The sequence below is a fragment of the Tachypleus tridentatus genome, chromosome 1 (assembly GCF_004210375.1).
Source record: "Tachypleus tridentatus isolate NWPU-2018 chromosome 1, ASM421037v1, whole genome shotgun sequence".
Lineage (NCBI taxonomy): Eukaryota > Metazoa > Arthropoda > Merostomata > Xiphosura > Limulidae > Tachypleus > Tachypleus tridentatus.
In genome coordinates, this window is record NC_134825.1 from 21,985,221 (window position 1) to 22,000,667 (window position 15,447).

A 15,447-nucleotide genomic window follows, 5' to 3' on the forward strand; every position below is an offset into this window, starting at 1 on the left:
TGCTGGACTGTAAGAAAATATAAACAAGATTAACTATCAATGACGTATTTGTTTAAATTGCATACAATCAGTTTAAACCTTCTGTAATTTATGGCAGCATACAGTTTAATTAGTATATTTCAAACAACCTTATTGTTTTGACATTTTTTAATACATTATGTTTATTAAAACGGTAGAACTAATATGTTAATGATTATATTTGTAATTTTACAAATTTAGGCTGTTAATGTCGTTAAATTCTTTCCAAAACAACCATTTATATTTAATTTAAAGTTATAGGACGATATTTTATAATATTTACTCATTTGCATTTATTTGTTAGGTTTTCTCTACAAATCCATTGTTAGCCAGCTATTGCAATTTGAATACCACTAATCCACTTGAAGATAATCCATCAGTCAAGAACTGTGTTAACGTCTCGTGCACACAGAATTCTTCTGATTCTTCGACTGACGCGAATGAGACGTCAATCTCGTTCGAAGATCTTTCACGTTCAGCAGAACGTCTTCTAATCCACCCAAATACTGCTCTGTTCTCCATGATTTTAATGATGGGAACGTTTTTCATTGCGTATTTCTTGAGGCACTTCCGTAACAGTAGATTTCTAGGAAGTACCGTACGTATTATTCACCCTTTCACAGTTAAACTGAGATGCGCCACAGTCGTTATTTAATTATATATTTTTAGAAATATATATATATTTTAGTAGGCACTTTGTGATAACGAGAAACCCACTTGAAGTAAAAATGTGTCTCAGGACGGTTGGTATGGGTATTAACACTTACTAATAAAGCAGAGAGCAACGTTTCGACCTTCTTAGGTCATCTTCAGGGAAATCTGAGGTACAAACTAGATACTTTATTAAAGTGTACAGAAACTGTATTGCTAAAGCTCAAAAAAATGCTGTCACCTTTATTATGTTTTTTTTTTGGTTTTATTAATTTTTAATGTAAATAATTTGATTGTCACTATTAGAAATAAAGAAACACAAAATGGAAAACAGTTATCAGTAAAGTGTAAATTATTGGTTTTATTAATATTAGCGCTAAAATATTTCGTTCTAAGTCAAGCTTTTAATTTTGTTTGTTTGTTTGTTTTGGAATTTCGCACAAAGCTACTCGAGGGCTATTTGTGCTAGCCGTCCCTAATTTAGCAGTGTAAGACTAGAGAGAAGGCAGCTAGTCATCACCATGCACCGCCAACTCTTGGGCTACTCTTTTACCAACGAATAGTGGGATTGACCGTCACATTATAACGGCTCCACAGCTGAAAGGGCGAGCATGTTTGGCGCGACCGGGATGCGAACCCGCGACCCTCAGATTACGAGTCGCACGCCTTAACACGCTTGGCCATGTCGGGCCCAAGCTTTTCATAAAATTAAATATCGTTTCAATTACTTCTTGAAGTGAATATAGAAAGTAACGAAAAACTTTATAACCTGATGTTGGCCTAAAGACATTAAAACGTTGTTACTTGTTTCGTGTTTAAAATAAAAAATTGTTAATGCTCATATCAGCCGTTTCTACTATATATATTTCACCTAATTATTTTGATATCACTGATATACGTTACTTCATTTTTTTCAATAAAAGATCAAAGACGTTATTTAGAAACTTCGAAACATACGATTTTGCGATACAAAGTTAGTACTGAAAATTAATAATCTAGATATGTTTATGAAATGAAAATGTTTAAACAAAATTAGTAAATGTGTTTCGAATTTTGAAAATGGAATACTCTTGTATAATGCAATCACTTCAAAACCACTTAAGTTCGAATTGTGTCTTTAGGTAAGAAGAGCCATTGGAGACTTTGGTATAACAATAGGTATTGTACTTATGGTGTTATTAGACTCCTGTGTGAAGAATGTATATACTCAGGTATGAAATATATTGAAAAATCTGTTATTCTCAATGTTGCACTAATAACGTTGTCATTGGTTCTTTCATTACTTGAACACTGTAAGTGAAGACAAGTGTGTTGTTTATGCATCAACTATCCAGTAGATCAGTAGTTTGTCGAAAATAGTAAAACTACATTCCTCAGTTGTAAAAATTATGTGATATTTATCGCTTTTAATATTCCATTTGTTTTTGGTGGGTTTTTTTTCTGGCGATATTAGTGTGGGAAAATGAGTACGCGTGACATATTAATTCGTTTGTTTGTTTTGTTTTTGAATTTCGCACAAAGCTACTCGAGGGCTATCTATTCTAGCCGTCCCTAATTTAGCAGTGTAAGACTAGAGGGAAGGCAGCTAGTCATCACCACCCACCGCCAACTCTTGGGCTACTCTTTTCCAACGAATAGTGGGATTGACCGTCACATTATAACGCCCTCACGGCTGAAAGGGCGAGCACGTTTGGCGCGACGGGGATGCGAACCCGCGACCCTCAGATTACGAGTCGCACGCCTATTAATTCGTATTAAGTAACAAATATCCACATTTAGCAAACTGGGGACTGTGGTCTCAAAATATGTCAACTTTTAACAGTTAAGTCTTCTTCATAAAAGAAAATGTTGACCAGTGGATTTTTACTTCACTTTAAATTGAAGAATTCAAAGACTATATGTGGTCTCATTCATTCCATTCTCAGTATAGTATTTCTTTGTCGTAGAGTGTTAAAGTATCTTAAAATTTTAAACTGTTTTGTTCTTAAGGTTTTATTGTATGGTTTGCAAAACTGTAGGATGAAAAGAACATAGCAGAAAAAACACATATTTACCAGGAAGTTTTAATGATGAATGCACAAACAATTGTACCAGTTCAACATAGAGGAATTTAGATTCAATTTTATCATTATCAGTTTATTACATAATAAATAAGAAGTCGTGTATTCAGTTTAATGTAAGATGTTTGTTGCAGTATGTAAGTTTAATTTATCAGATGATATGTGAAATAGGACTGAGCGTGAATCAAAATTATAACAAAAATTCATTTCCACCATTGAAATTTTTCTTTTTTAATAAAAAAAATTAATCAAATCTTTAGCTCCTTATGAAACAAAAATATTTATTATTAGTTTCGTTTTGACTTTACTTATTTATTAAGTATTTTACAGTGAGGAAATATTCCTAACTGTAAAAGCTGTAATAAAGTAAAACCATCAATATTTTTAGAATTTCATACTCCAGCGTTCTTATTTCCATTTTAATAAATGTAATTGAAATAGTTCTCTGTTAGTAATTACATCACAAGATACTTCGTTTTACGAGTTTCTAAGAGAGGCACACGAAAGATTAAATAGAAGACAAATAGAGACCAGAATAGTTATGTTTTTTACACGAGAAAAGGGAACATCGAACAAGACTTGCATGTTTCACCGTGTTAAGGTCGAGTTCTTATTACGGTCTATATTAGGTGATAATAAAATGATTTTTTTTCCATTTAGAAACTAAGTGTCACGGAAGAATTGCATCATGGTAACACACTCGATTGTGGCTGGTTCATTTCACCTCTGGGGATAGTTAGGCCTATTGCTGCGTGGCACGTACTGTCTGCATTTGTTGCTGCTTTGCTTATTTTCATTCTGCTCTTCCTGGAAATTCAGATTACCGAGTGAGTATATTTATTTACAGCTTTCACCGAATAATGAATATGTATTTTTTTTTTTAAATTATTAAGTCTTTTGGCCAGAGTGCATGAATCATCCTATAACTGTATGTGGCAACTGACTGACGATCACTTTCCTCTATTTGATAATATTAATAATAGTTCAAGACTTAGCGACGGATGTTGTTGATCAACTGAGTTTTCTCTATGTTGGTGTTTGGGTAATTATGTGGAATACCCAGGAGGGTCAGGTGCTTTGTTTGTTTGTTTTGAATTTCGAACAAAGCTACTCGAGGGCTATCTGTGCTAGCAATCCCTAATTTAGCAGTGTAAGACTAGAGGGAAGGCAGCTAGTCATCACCACCCACCGCCAACTCTTGGGCTACTCTTTTACCAACGAATAGTGGGATTGACCGAACATTATAACGCCCCCACGGCTGAAAGGGCGAGCATGTTTGGCGCGACTGGGATGCGAACCCGCGACCCTCAGATTAGGAGTCGAACTCCTTAACACGCTTGGCCATGCCGGGCCAGGGTCAGGTACACCAGACCTCTTCCTCCTTCCATTACATTGTTGGAATTGACTGTTTAATATGGATTAATATCAACTTAGACAGGTAATTTTCAGGGCAATGTCCATTTATATTTTTCTCTCTCCTTTTTTAAGTCTAGTACGTAGGTGGCTGTTTTAATTTAGCACTATTTTATTAGTTATTGTTATTTAAATTTGATGTTATCAGATGTACAAATTTAACGGGAAGAGGTGTTGGAAGCAATAGCACCCTGGATATTGATGTGTAATACTGTGAATTTATTCATGTTTAACAGAGTTCATGATGTATGTTAACATTTATGGTAGGTATTTTTGGATGTTTTTCACAATTATTTTAATTATTATATGTGTTAGACTGTTTTCGTTATTTGGATTTGTGTATTCTGTCAATATTTCAGAAAAGGTAGAAGTAATGGCATTGGTTAGTGTGTTTTCAATATTCATAGGTGTAGTTTTGTGTGTGTCTTCAGTTGTTTTAGGTGAATCTTCATAACTTATTGATGGTTTTTCCTGCATGAATGATGTTTTCTTGACTACTGCAGCATACGAGTTTGTTTGTATGTTTGTGTTTTCTGGTGCTGGAGTGGTAGTTGGTTTGATGGTTCGTGAATTTTGTTTGTTCGTGGCTTGTTCGTGTTTGGATTTCTAAGTTCGTATAAGTGTGTCTTAACTGATTTGTATTTCTGGCATGCTTTATAGTTTACCGTATGTTCTTCCCCACAATTACAGCATGTTGGTTTGGGGTTTTGTTTTGTGTATTGTGAAATGTGGTGATTTTCTCCACAGCCTACACAACGCGCAGTTGCTTGGCATGCTGCTGCTACATGTCCAAACCTTTGCATTGGTAACACTGTGTTACAACCACTGATGGTGTTTTGGTTTGTTCTGCTGTGTATTTATGATACCACATTGTGATACCATTATTTATTAGCAAGGTTATGTCTTGGGTATTTTCCGTAACTACTTTAATTAGATTAGTTGGTTTTTTTAGTTACATTAGAAATTATTCGTTCAACTGACACGTGTTTTATGTTTAGTTCAGTTAATTCGTCCTTAATATCTTCTATGTCAATAGAGTGGTGCAATCTCCTGATTACAAAAGATTTGGGTGTTGGCCCAGCTCCAGGTAAGTGTATAATTATGTTCTCTGTTTTAAAAGCGTCTGAAGGCCATTCTTTCAGTAATCTATTTAAGTCAGCGGGTTCCTGTCCTTGAACGAGGACCCCGCCGCGAGACAGACGCTTAATGTTAGTAATGTTAATTTTAGGTTTACACCTGAATAGTTGTGGTTGGTTGTAATTTCCTGGTATACCTTGTATGATAATGGCGTGTTTTGGTAATTTAGATATATTTTTTGTGTGTGTTTCTGTGTTTGTTTTTCTTACTTTTAGTCTTCACTTGTGTGAAGCCTTCGTCGTCAGAATTTGTTTCGTTTGGTTCCGTTTTTGTGTTAGTTTCAATATCCAGAGTGGGTTTTTAGCATTTACGTTACTAGTTGCTAGTTTTCCATTGTCTAACAATGTAGCCTCAGCTTCATTGTCGACAGCAGTATGTTTTATATTTTCTTCAGTTATTTTATATATTGTTCTTTTTTTTTTCTATTTTTAATTTGAGTAACATCCGCTAGGGAGACTATAATTTTTAGTTCTTCTTTAGCCAGTCCTATTAAAGTTTTTAAATTTATATTTTCATTTACGGTTAGGCCACCTACATTAGACTAACTTTTTGTTGAATACTGTCTTAGGCCTTCAATTTTTGACGCCATTGCATCGTTCCGCTTGCCGGTCTTCTTCGGCATTTCGGCCGGTATGGCTCGTAACTTCAAATGTTGAGTAGCCCAAATTGAATTATATGAAGCGATAGGTTCTCGACAAACTTACTACTCACTCAATTTTCTGTTATAAATTTGCTAAGATAAAAAATACGTCTGTTTTCTTTCACTCTCGCCAACAAACTCTTGACTGTCTTCCTTCTACTATATCAGTTCAAAATTAGCGCAAATTGTCAGTGTAGCCTCGCGCGAATATTCGAAACAAATAAGGAATCAGAGAGTTGCTTTGATTTTTCCAGAACCTGTGGAAAACTCAGTAATTCTCATTGAAGATTGATTTATGTAGTAACTCAAAAACACGGCACAGAAATGTGCATCATACCATTTTTTTCAAAATATAACTTAGAAGTAATTTTAGTACAAAAATTTATTTATGCGTAGGTCTTTTCTTACCCCAAAGCTACACAACGGTCTCTCTACATCAGATTTTTTATTGCTGGTGTTATAAGTTGGTAAACTTACTGCAGACACAATGGAAAAAAAAATTGTGTGTAGAATTTCTTTAGAACCTAATAATCCTATTTTAAATAAATTAAATTAGGTATAAGAGTTTGAAAAATAGGTAGATGATTTTAACGTTTAATATTTATTAATTTACTTTAAAAACTTTCTGAATAATTATTAAAATTCAATTGGCTATTTTTTTAGAAAAGTTTATTATCAAATAGTAGTTCAGTTTTAGTTGCAATTGAAACTATGTACTGTGTTTATTTGTGTTTCCCCGCTGGTACTGCGGTAAGTCTACGGATTTACAACTGTAAAATCACGGGCTCGATTTCCCTCGGTGGACACACCAGATAGCCCGATGTGGCTTTGCTGTAAGAAAAACACACAAACACACATTTATTTGTGGTCTTGCATTTAATATGAAACAAAATCTATCGCGAATAGGAACAAAAGTGACAAAACTAAAATGTTGCAAGAATGCAGAACGACCGAATCTGAGATGATACTTATATTTCAAGGTAAACGTTAAATTTTGTGGACAAAGCTAATCTGAGATGATACTTATATTTCAAGGTAAACGTTAAATTTTGTGGACAAAGCTAATCTGATACTTATATTTTAATGTATACGTTAAATTTTGTGGACAAAGCTAATCTGATACTTATATTTTAAGGTATAGGTTAAATTTTGTGGACAAAGCTAATCTGAGATGATACTTATATTTCAAGGTATACGTTAAATTTTGTATACAAAACTAAATACTGAGATGAGCTAATCTGATACTTATATTTTAAGGTATAGGTTAAATTTTGTGGACAAAGCTAATCTGAGATGATACTTATATTTCAAGGTATACGTTAAATTTTGTATACAAAACTAATCTGATACTTATAATTTAAGGTATACGTTAAATTTTGTGGACAAAGCTAATCTGAGATGATAATTATATATCAAGGTACACGTTAAATTTTGTGGACAAAGCTAATCTGAGATGATACTTATATTTCAAGGTATACGTTAAATTTTGTGGACAAAGCTAACACATAGTAGGAGCAACATAATCATATAATAGAAAACGCCGGAAAATGGAACATTTGAATATGTTATCTCTGTTCAGTATGAAAGGATGGTTTAAACTATTTCTAAGTTGTTTCAAATATAAAAAAGTAATATCAAATTCAAAATTTACCATGAAAGTTAATTCATCTCTAATACTGCTGACATATTGATAGATAACATTTAAAATATAAGAAACTGAGTTTTTCTCTTTTCTAACTCTTCGTACTAAAGTGGTATAGATAAATTTAAATGTTGAGTACTTCCGTAGGTTGATCATCAACAAGAAAGAAAGGAAATTAAAGAAAGGATCAGGGTTCCATTTGGACCTGATGTTAATCTGTTACATGGAGATAGGGTGTGCTGTTATTGGAGGACCTTGGGTTTGTGCAGCTACTATTCGCTCTCTGTCTCACGTCATCAGCTTGACAGTGATGAGTAAGACGCACGCGCCTGGGGAGATTCCTCATGTTGTTGAGGTGAAGGAACAACGTGTAACAAATCTCATAGTATCTGTTCTAATAGGTAATCTTTCTTTTTCATATGAAAATAATAAATATAATAATATGCTAGAAAAATATATTGTGATGTTTGCTTATTTCTTATTAGTACAATGCTACACAGTGGGCTGTTAGTGCTCTGCCCAACGCAAGTATCAAGACACGAATTTTCGCATTGTAAGCTGTGAAGCTTATTGCTGTTCTAGCGGGGGCGTATTGTGGTATCACCAGTTTGAAAAAGAACCTCACAAAACAGAAAGGAAAATAATAGTTATATAATTAATGGTTTAATCTAATGGTTTTTGTTTTGCAGTTTAGCAAACTAATAGATGGCGTAATTATAATCTTTCATAAACTGGTCATATTTATTCATGGTTGTTACTTAAATGCATATTACACATTGAGTTTAAGAGTAAGAGACTAGGGCAAGATGTTTGAAAATTTTGGTAAATTATTATAACAATATTACCTGATTTTGGAATTTTCTAGTACTACTTGACCATTACTATTTTTGAGATAGAGCCTATTGTCTGTTGTCGATAGCTGCTCTTATAAGTAACATGGCAATAGTTTCCAATGTACGTAGGTCACTTTCATTGCTGGCTTGTGAAATATTTAGAAATGTTATTTGAATGGCTGGATAGCACTGTACTCTGCCATTTCCACTTGTAATGGGTTACAAGTTTTTAACCACCGATGTTTTTTGTGTCGTTGCTGAAGCTTCCTGGCGTTAGAACCAATGAACTGAAGTTAAAAACTTAAGCATGCATAGAGGTGTACTCCAAAGGATTTTTTTTTATATGACTGTTTACCCATAAATGCTACGAACAGCAACTTTCTTCAGTCGTTGTTCATAAGTTTTTCTCACAAAAACTTATAGGGGAAGCATTTTTAGGAAGACATTCTTTTATGTTATTCAACTCAGTGAGAAACAGTTCTGTGTTACTCACTAATTTATGAATATAGTTAACTTACATTTTAATCAAGTTTTCATTGAAAATGATACGTGCAAAGCAACCAAAATATGCGTATTATCCTGTAAAGGTAGGTTTATGATAAGACGGGCTAGTGAACAAACCTTTATAATTTGAGCCAGGTATCCATGAATGGTAAAGTATTATTTTTCTCAGTAAATGTAATGTTATTAATTGTTGAATCAAATAAAACAGAAATGCCTCTGGTTTGGTTCATGTTTGAATTTTTTTTTAAGTGTCACTAACATATCTTCTAGAATAAACAGGGTTTGAATTCAGTTGAACACTTTCTTAGCTATTGTTTCTTATGAAAACAGAGGAAGATATTTGCTACAGTAGATGCCAAACTAGATTACATCGCTATTCGTCAGGCTGTTTGTAGTTGTTTACTATTATAGATAAAATGTGATTACTTAATGGCATGGTTTTATAACGTTTGAACATATTTTTGATAAGCGATTGAATCTCTCTTGGTTGTAGAAAACTAGATTGAACATAGTTGAATTGTATCATCTAGGGTTACGTTTGTGAACAGTAATTCCATATCAAAGTTGGCACACGCTACATCATCATTAAACTATGGCTAAGTTGAACTTGTAAAAGAGTTGGTTATATCTGTGACAATGGATCTGAGATAGCATCCAGATCTATGTATTTTGGAGGCTCCATATATAGAGAGTAAGAAAGGCCATGAACGTATTACTCTTGGTCTCATGGTTTGAGGGACATGGCATTAGCATCAACAAGTCATCCCTTTTTAACTTCAAGTATCTGTGAATGCTATTTTTACTGCAAGACTTTGGATCAGACTCGAGTTATTTAAACTTAATTATGTCTGTTAGAATGGCACGTATCTTCCTGTGATAGTCTGTTTTATACAAAGCAACAAAAGCAACGGTTCTTACCCACTCTAATTAGAACTGTACTCAAAGTTTGTTGCAGTTTCTCGATAACTGTTTCTTCAGTTTTGTAACATTTGAAAGTTTTTGTTTGTCATTTTACTCTTATCCTGGACAACACGACTGCAGAAACCTGTCTTGAAACAAGTTGAAACCTATCAGTCTTTGAGGACGATATCCCAAAAATATAGAATCCTAAGCTACTTTTCGAGCCTTGGTAGAAATGCTCTGTATTGGTATTTTCAAGTTGTTTTAGTAGTCATGTACTTTATTTATATTTGTTGCTAAATTTGATTTTTCAAAGTGAAGAAATTGTGCTAGGATCGTTTAATTGTAGAAATGTAGGTAAAATTTTACATTTTTGTGTTATTTAAGTTAATTTACATTTAGATTTATATAAAGTTTTAAAAGAATATTGACTGCCGATTTCGTAGAAGGGAATATTATGTCTTAAATCAATATTTGAATACAACAGGTTATCTGCACTTTGACCACTGCGGGAATCGAACTATGGAATTTAGCATTATAAGTCGGTAAAATTATCGCTGACCAACCTGAGTAAACAGTTGTTATTATTTAGTGGGAATTAGAATCCTAGTATGTTAAATGTTTAGTTTTAAACATGATATCTGGAATGTTGCAGTTGAGAGCAAGTGAAGAGGTGTGATTATGTCGTGAGACGTTGACACACAACAGAAAGATTAGTTTAACAGAGAACAGGCTGTAACTTCGAAGTTCAATTTCAGCTCATAAAATCTTCAATATATGGCTCAATTTAACCGTTTCGTTCAGTGATCTTTCACAATTATTCTTCATTGAACGATATAATGTAATATCATTTCAACTATATGTAATTTAATAATATCATTTCAACTATATGTAATATAATAATATCATTTCAACTTTGATGTTATTATTGATGAACTTTTTATCACTGTTAGTAAGTAGATTCTAAACAAATCACTAAGTGGTCAAATTTGAATGCAACGATTCAGCATTAAACTGTAGAGAAGTTGATATATAAGATTTAAATGGTCGTAATGAAATTTGAATCATACTAAAGTATAGTTTAGAGTGCAAGTTTGACATAGTTAGAAATAGTTCAGAGTGCAAGTTTGACATAGTCAGAAATAGTTTAGAGTGCAAGTTTGACATAGAAGCAAAATAAATTCACAAGTTTTTGTTTTTATTCTTCCCCAAAGTTATTTTGAAAAGTTAATGACTGTTGATAATTCCATGTAGAATGAGAAGCAATTGCTTGAATAAACCATTCATGAAATATCTATATCTCTTTTAACAGTTGTTGTTTAATATCATTTCACTGGTCTGAAGTTTATATCTGCAGTATTGTTTAAAAGCATGTTTTAAAGTGTTTCATTTTGCCCTTGACTTTGAATTAAAAATGTTAGTATTTTGAGCACTTCTTATGCAATGTTGAAAAAAAATGTACTACTCAACAATTGATGTGGATCACTTTTCAATAGAAAATAACGAATGTACGTACTATATTTCATTTACATGTTCTCAAACGAAAGTTGTACTCACTCTTTTGAGTTTTTATGTAACGTGAAAGAAGACCTCTCTCAAAATGGAACATTTTAGGTAAGGACAATTTATATTAATTGTATAGAAAACAGCAAATAGTAAGTAAAATCTTATGATCAGCTATTGTGTGTCTTCGAAAGCACTAACCAATGTTTTGCACCGTCTTTGTACTCTTTCTGGGAGACTATCTGCTATAAGAAATACTGTTTCTACTCAAGAACATCTCTTGAGTAGGGTCCCTCCTTAGCACGAGTGGTCTTTCTATGGAGGAACTTCTTCACGACATGACTAATGCGTGGGTGACATTTTAGTTTATACAGATGAAGTTTTTGCCATTCATATCAATGTGCAGCCTCATTTAAATATCTAGATGTAAAAAAAAACACACCTCGAACATACAGGGCCCATCTGTAAATTTGTACGTTGAAACTTATCTCACTTTAGTCCTATGATGGTCCCTAACTGTCACGTTCAGCTATATCAGTGTTTTATAAGTGCTTCCAAAGATTTCCCCAAATTTCTAGCATAATAGTCTGGGAAATCAATATATATCCTCAATTCTTTCGCAAAAATCAATGGTGTTCAATCTTATTCAGTCCAAACTTATTAATTTGGAGTTCAATCTCAACTGATTTATTATGTTGATGGGTTAGTGAAATCCCATCATAGGTTTTCTTTGGCTACACATCAGTCTTCTTAAGTCTATATGAAAAATCCAAATGCAGGTTGTATCAGAGCTTCTATTTTATTTGGAAAAGGTCATAGGGTCTTGATGAAATTGTACTGTCAGGAAATAGTCCTATCTTGGGGTTTTTCTTTCTTTCTAGCCATTTTTATGCCATTTCCTTGTATTTCCATCGATTTTATGTTGTTTATAAGCATAGAAAGCAATACTTAAGTTCACAACTAAGCCAACGATGAGATACTGAGACCACTATAATTCCTTCAAACTGAAGTGTTAGAATATAAAAGTAAAATCAATGAGAGAAACAAATAATCTTGTGCCAAAGAACTTTTGTTAACACTGAGAATGTTTGCTTGTTTTTTTGAATTTGGCGCAAAGCTACTCGAGGGCTGTCTGTTCTAGCCGTCCCTAATTTAGCAGTGTCAGACAAGAGGGGAGGCAGCTAGTCATCACCACCCACCTCCAACTCTTGGGCTACTCTTTTACCAACGAATAGTGGGATTGACCGTCACATTATAACACCTCTACTGCTGAAAGGGCGAGATATGTTTGGCGCTACGGGGATGCGAACCCGCGACCCTCAGATTACGAGTCGCACGCCTTAACACGCTTGGCCATGCTGGGCCCTAACACTGAGAAACAATGATCCGTCGCAAATTTTGGGTAGTATAGAAACTAATATATTTCCAATTTCTTCCACGGTAAAAAATGAGATCGTAAATTAATATAAATTATTTACTGCTGTGACATATTGGCAATGATGAAATCAACACTGTAGTTTCAACTTTATTTCTTCTTGTAGGTTTATCTATTCTGGTAGCTCCATTATTGAGAAAAATTCCAGTGGCCATCTTGTTTGGAGTTTTCTTGTATATGGGGGTTTCATCAATGAGTGGTATTCAGCTGTTCGAAAGGATTCGGCTCTTGTTTATGTCTGCTAAACACCATCCTGATGTTCCTTATGTACGCAATGTAAGTTTGATGTACAGGCAATTCACGAATAATTTTTTTATAAAGTTAATTCACACTTCCCATATGTCAACTATATATACAAATTGTTTTTGTTTTTTTCTGATGACCATACACCAAGTTACAAGTAATCTTTGAATTTGGCTATATATGCAATGTGTAAGATAATCTTGTATCAGCCCACATGAATAATAGGCAAACTTTGTATGGGTAATGAGTAATAATTAATTTTAATCTTTATAGAATCCTTAGAAATGGCAAACGTTTCTTTTGTTCACACTACTGATTCTCGTACATCAGCAAAATGAAACTCGGTACTTAGAGCTTGACCAATAGAACCACTTTTGTCGTTTAGAACTGCACGAGTACTTCATGAGCTCGAGAATTAAACTGTAAATATGTATATCAGAGTTGCAGGTAATTATTTCTATTAGATCAATAAGTTAGAAAAGAAATTATTGCCCATGGCCACTTTATAATTTACGCGATTTTTTAAATCTCTTATAAATTATGTAAATAGAATAATCTTTAAATCGAATCAAATATTGCAGATTCACGTATCACCATTGAAGTTACATTAATAATAAATCAGCGAACACCTTATAGTTTAGTGTGAATTAGATGACAAGGTTATATATCTGTTATCATATGTCTGTATGATAAGTGTTGACAAATGGTACTCCTTAAGACAGTCTAGGAGACGAAATGTTTTTGAACTTCAGCATGAAAATTTATGTTTTTGACTTTTAACCGCAATCAAAAGAAAATCTTAAATTAGTGCTTTGAAACGTATTTGTATTTAAGAATCTTATTATAGGAGTGGAAAATATATATATATATTAAATGTTTCAAAACATGCAGGTTCCAACTCGAAAGATGCATATGTTTACCATAATCCAGATAATCTGTCTAGCTGTCCTTTGGGTTGTCAAGTCTACAGAGGCAGAAATAGCTTTTCCATTTATTCTACTGATGATGGTACCCGTACGATTACAGCTAAAGAAATGTTTTACGGAAAAGGAACTACTGGCGGTAAGGATTTATTACGCAGAAAACAACTTAAGAACATTAGAGCATCTAATATCGTCAGGAATTAAGGTAATATGAAGAAAATTATGGCTTATCGATCAGTAAAAATTATCTTTTATTTATTTATTTATCTTAAATCCAAGCCACAATAGGCTGGCTACCTGCTGTTTCCACTGTGGGAAATCATATCCCGGATTGGACTTACTGCTGTCACACTGGGTGGGTGGGAAGGACTTTTGTTTTTGTTTATTGATAACATAGAAATTCAAATTATCGAAAAAAAATGACACGCTCTAAAAGAACTCCAACTTCAGTGTTTAGCTTTGTGTTGTTTTTCTTCGTGTTATTTTATTCAATAAGTCCGTATTAGCGTATTTCTTATTTTTAAATAAAAATAAATTAACACTGATTCGTACCTTTTATATTTGTAAAATTTTGTAGCTGGATGGAGATGAAACGAAACAAGCAAACGAAGAAGAAGATCCTGACATCTACCGGCAGATTCTTCCTTGACGGAAACATTATTATTTTTAATTTATTTCAACGATTGTTATGCATTTGAAATTTATACAGTACTATAAATGATAAACTTAGATTCAACAAAACTTGTGTTCTTGATTTGGAAACAAGCAGCCTGAAATATCTGGAAAATGAAAATATTTATGGTAAATGATATGGTTAAAGGAAGGCAGTTTGGCCAAAATGTTTGCCAATTTTATTTCATACTGTCATTTTTATAAACATTCATATGTATTTACTTGAATGGCAGTTAAAGCCAATGCTTTTCTTCTGGGGTATAGCGCCACACGGCTCACCTAAACGCATCTTCTGATAAAATCGAATGGTTTTGTTTATGCCATTTACTATGCATATAGCACACATATTGTTAATTATGTTACCGCTAAATAACTATTATTAATAAAGTTATACAGTTACCACTCCTATTTTATTGTTTTTGTTACGTGCCAAATTTTTAGACATTATACAGAGTTTATTTTGTATTGGGTGGTGATTGGATGGAATTAATAACAACTCCAGATGGTTGTTTAAAATATGGATGAATAACGGAACCTTTATTTCAAGAAAAGCACTGATTTACGTTATTAACTGTATTGTTACTATAGTCGATTTTCTACTATTAATACAGTGTCTTGTCCAATATTATTAACTTTAATTTTATATACAAAGTTTAATGGCATAAAAACCTGAAGAATAACACACATATATAAATATTTCATAGCCAACTCTAAGTCATTTTCCTGAAAAATAAAGTATCTTAACCACGGTTATGTTTTACGCTGCACTTTAACACCTGGAACTTAATTAACGTCTCTTTTCATACTTGCATTCAACACAAAGCTACTAAGGCCACCGTTGATTGAAGGTTTAAAGCACTGACCAAAAGGAAA

General features: G+C 33.2%; 1 protein-coding gene across 5 annotated transcripts in view; it reads left to right on the forward strand.

The window, feature by feature from the left end:
- The window catches only part of LOC143244358 (band 3 anion transport protein-like), a 55,495-nt gene extending 40,513 nt beyond the window's left edge, over window positions 1-14,982 (forward strand). For 4 of the 5 annotated variants that reach the window (XM_076488917.1, XM_076488901.1, XM_076488893.1 and 1 more), the window contains exons 15-21: window positions 323-616; window positions 1,791-1,880; window positions 3,390-3,556; window positions 7,709-7,962; window positions 12,843-13,012; window positions 13,871-14,041; window positions 14,480-14,982. In XM_076488917.1, the coding sequence (XP_076345032.1) occupies window positions 323-616; window positions 1,791-1,880; window positions 3,390-3,556; window positions 7,709-7,962; window positions 12,843-13,012; window positions 13,871-14,041; window positions 14,480-14,551 (1,218 nt within the window). In that variant the 3' untranslated portion in view covers window positions 14,552-14,982. Of the gene's footprint in view, window positions 1-322; window positions 617-1,790; window positions 1,881-3,389; window positions 3,557-7,708; window positions 7,963-12,842; window positions 13,013-13,870; window positions 14,042-14,479 lie in introns of those variants that run through there. The other variant, XM_076488927.1, reaches the window with a different exon arrangement.
- The last annotated feature ends 465 nt before the right edge of the window (window positions 14,983-15,447 follow it).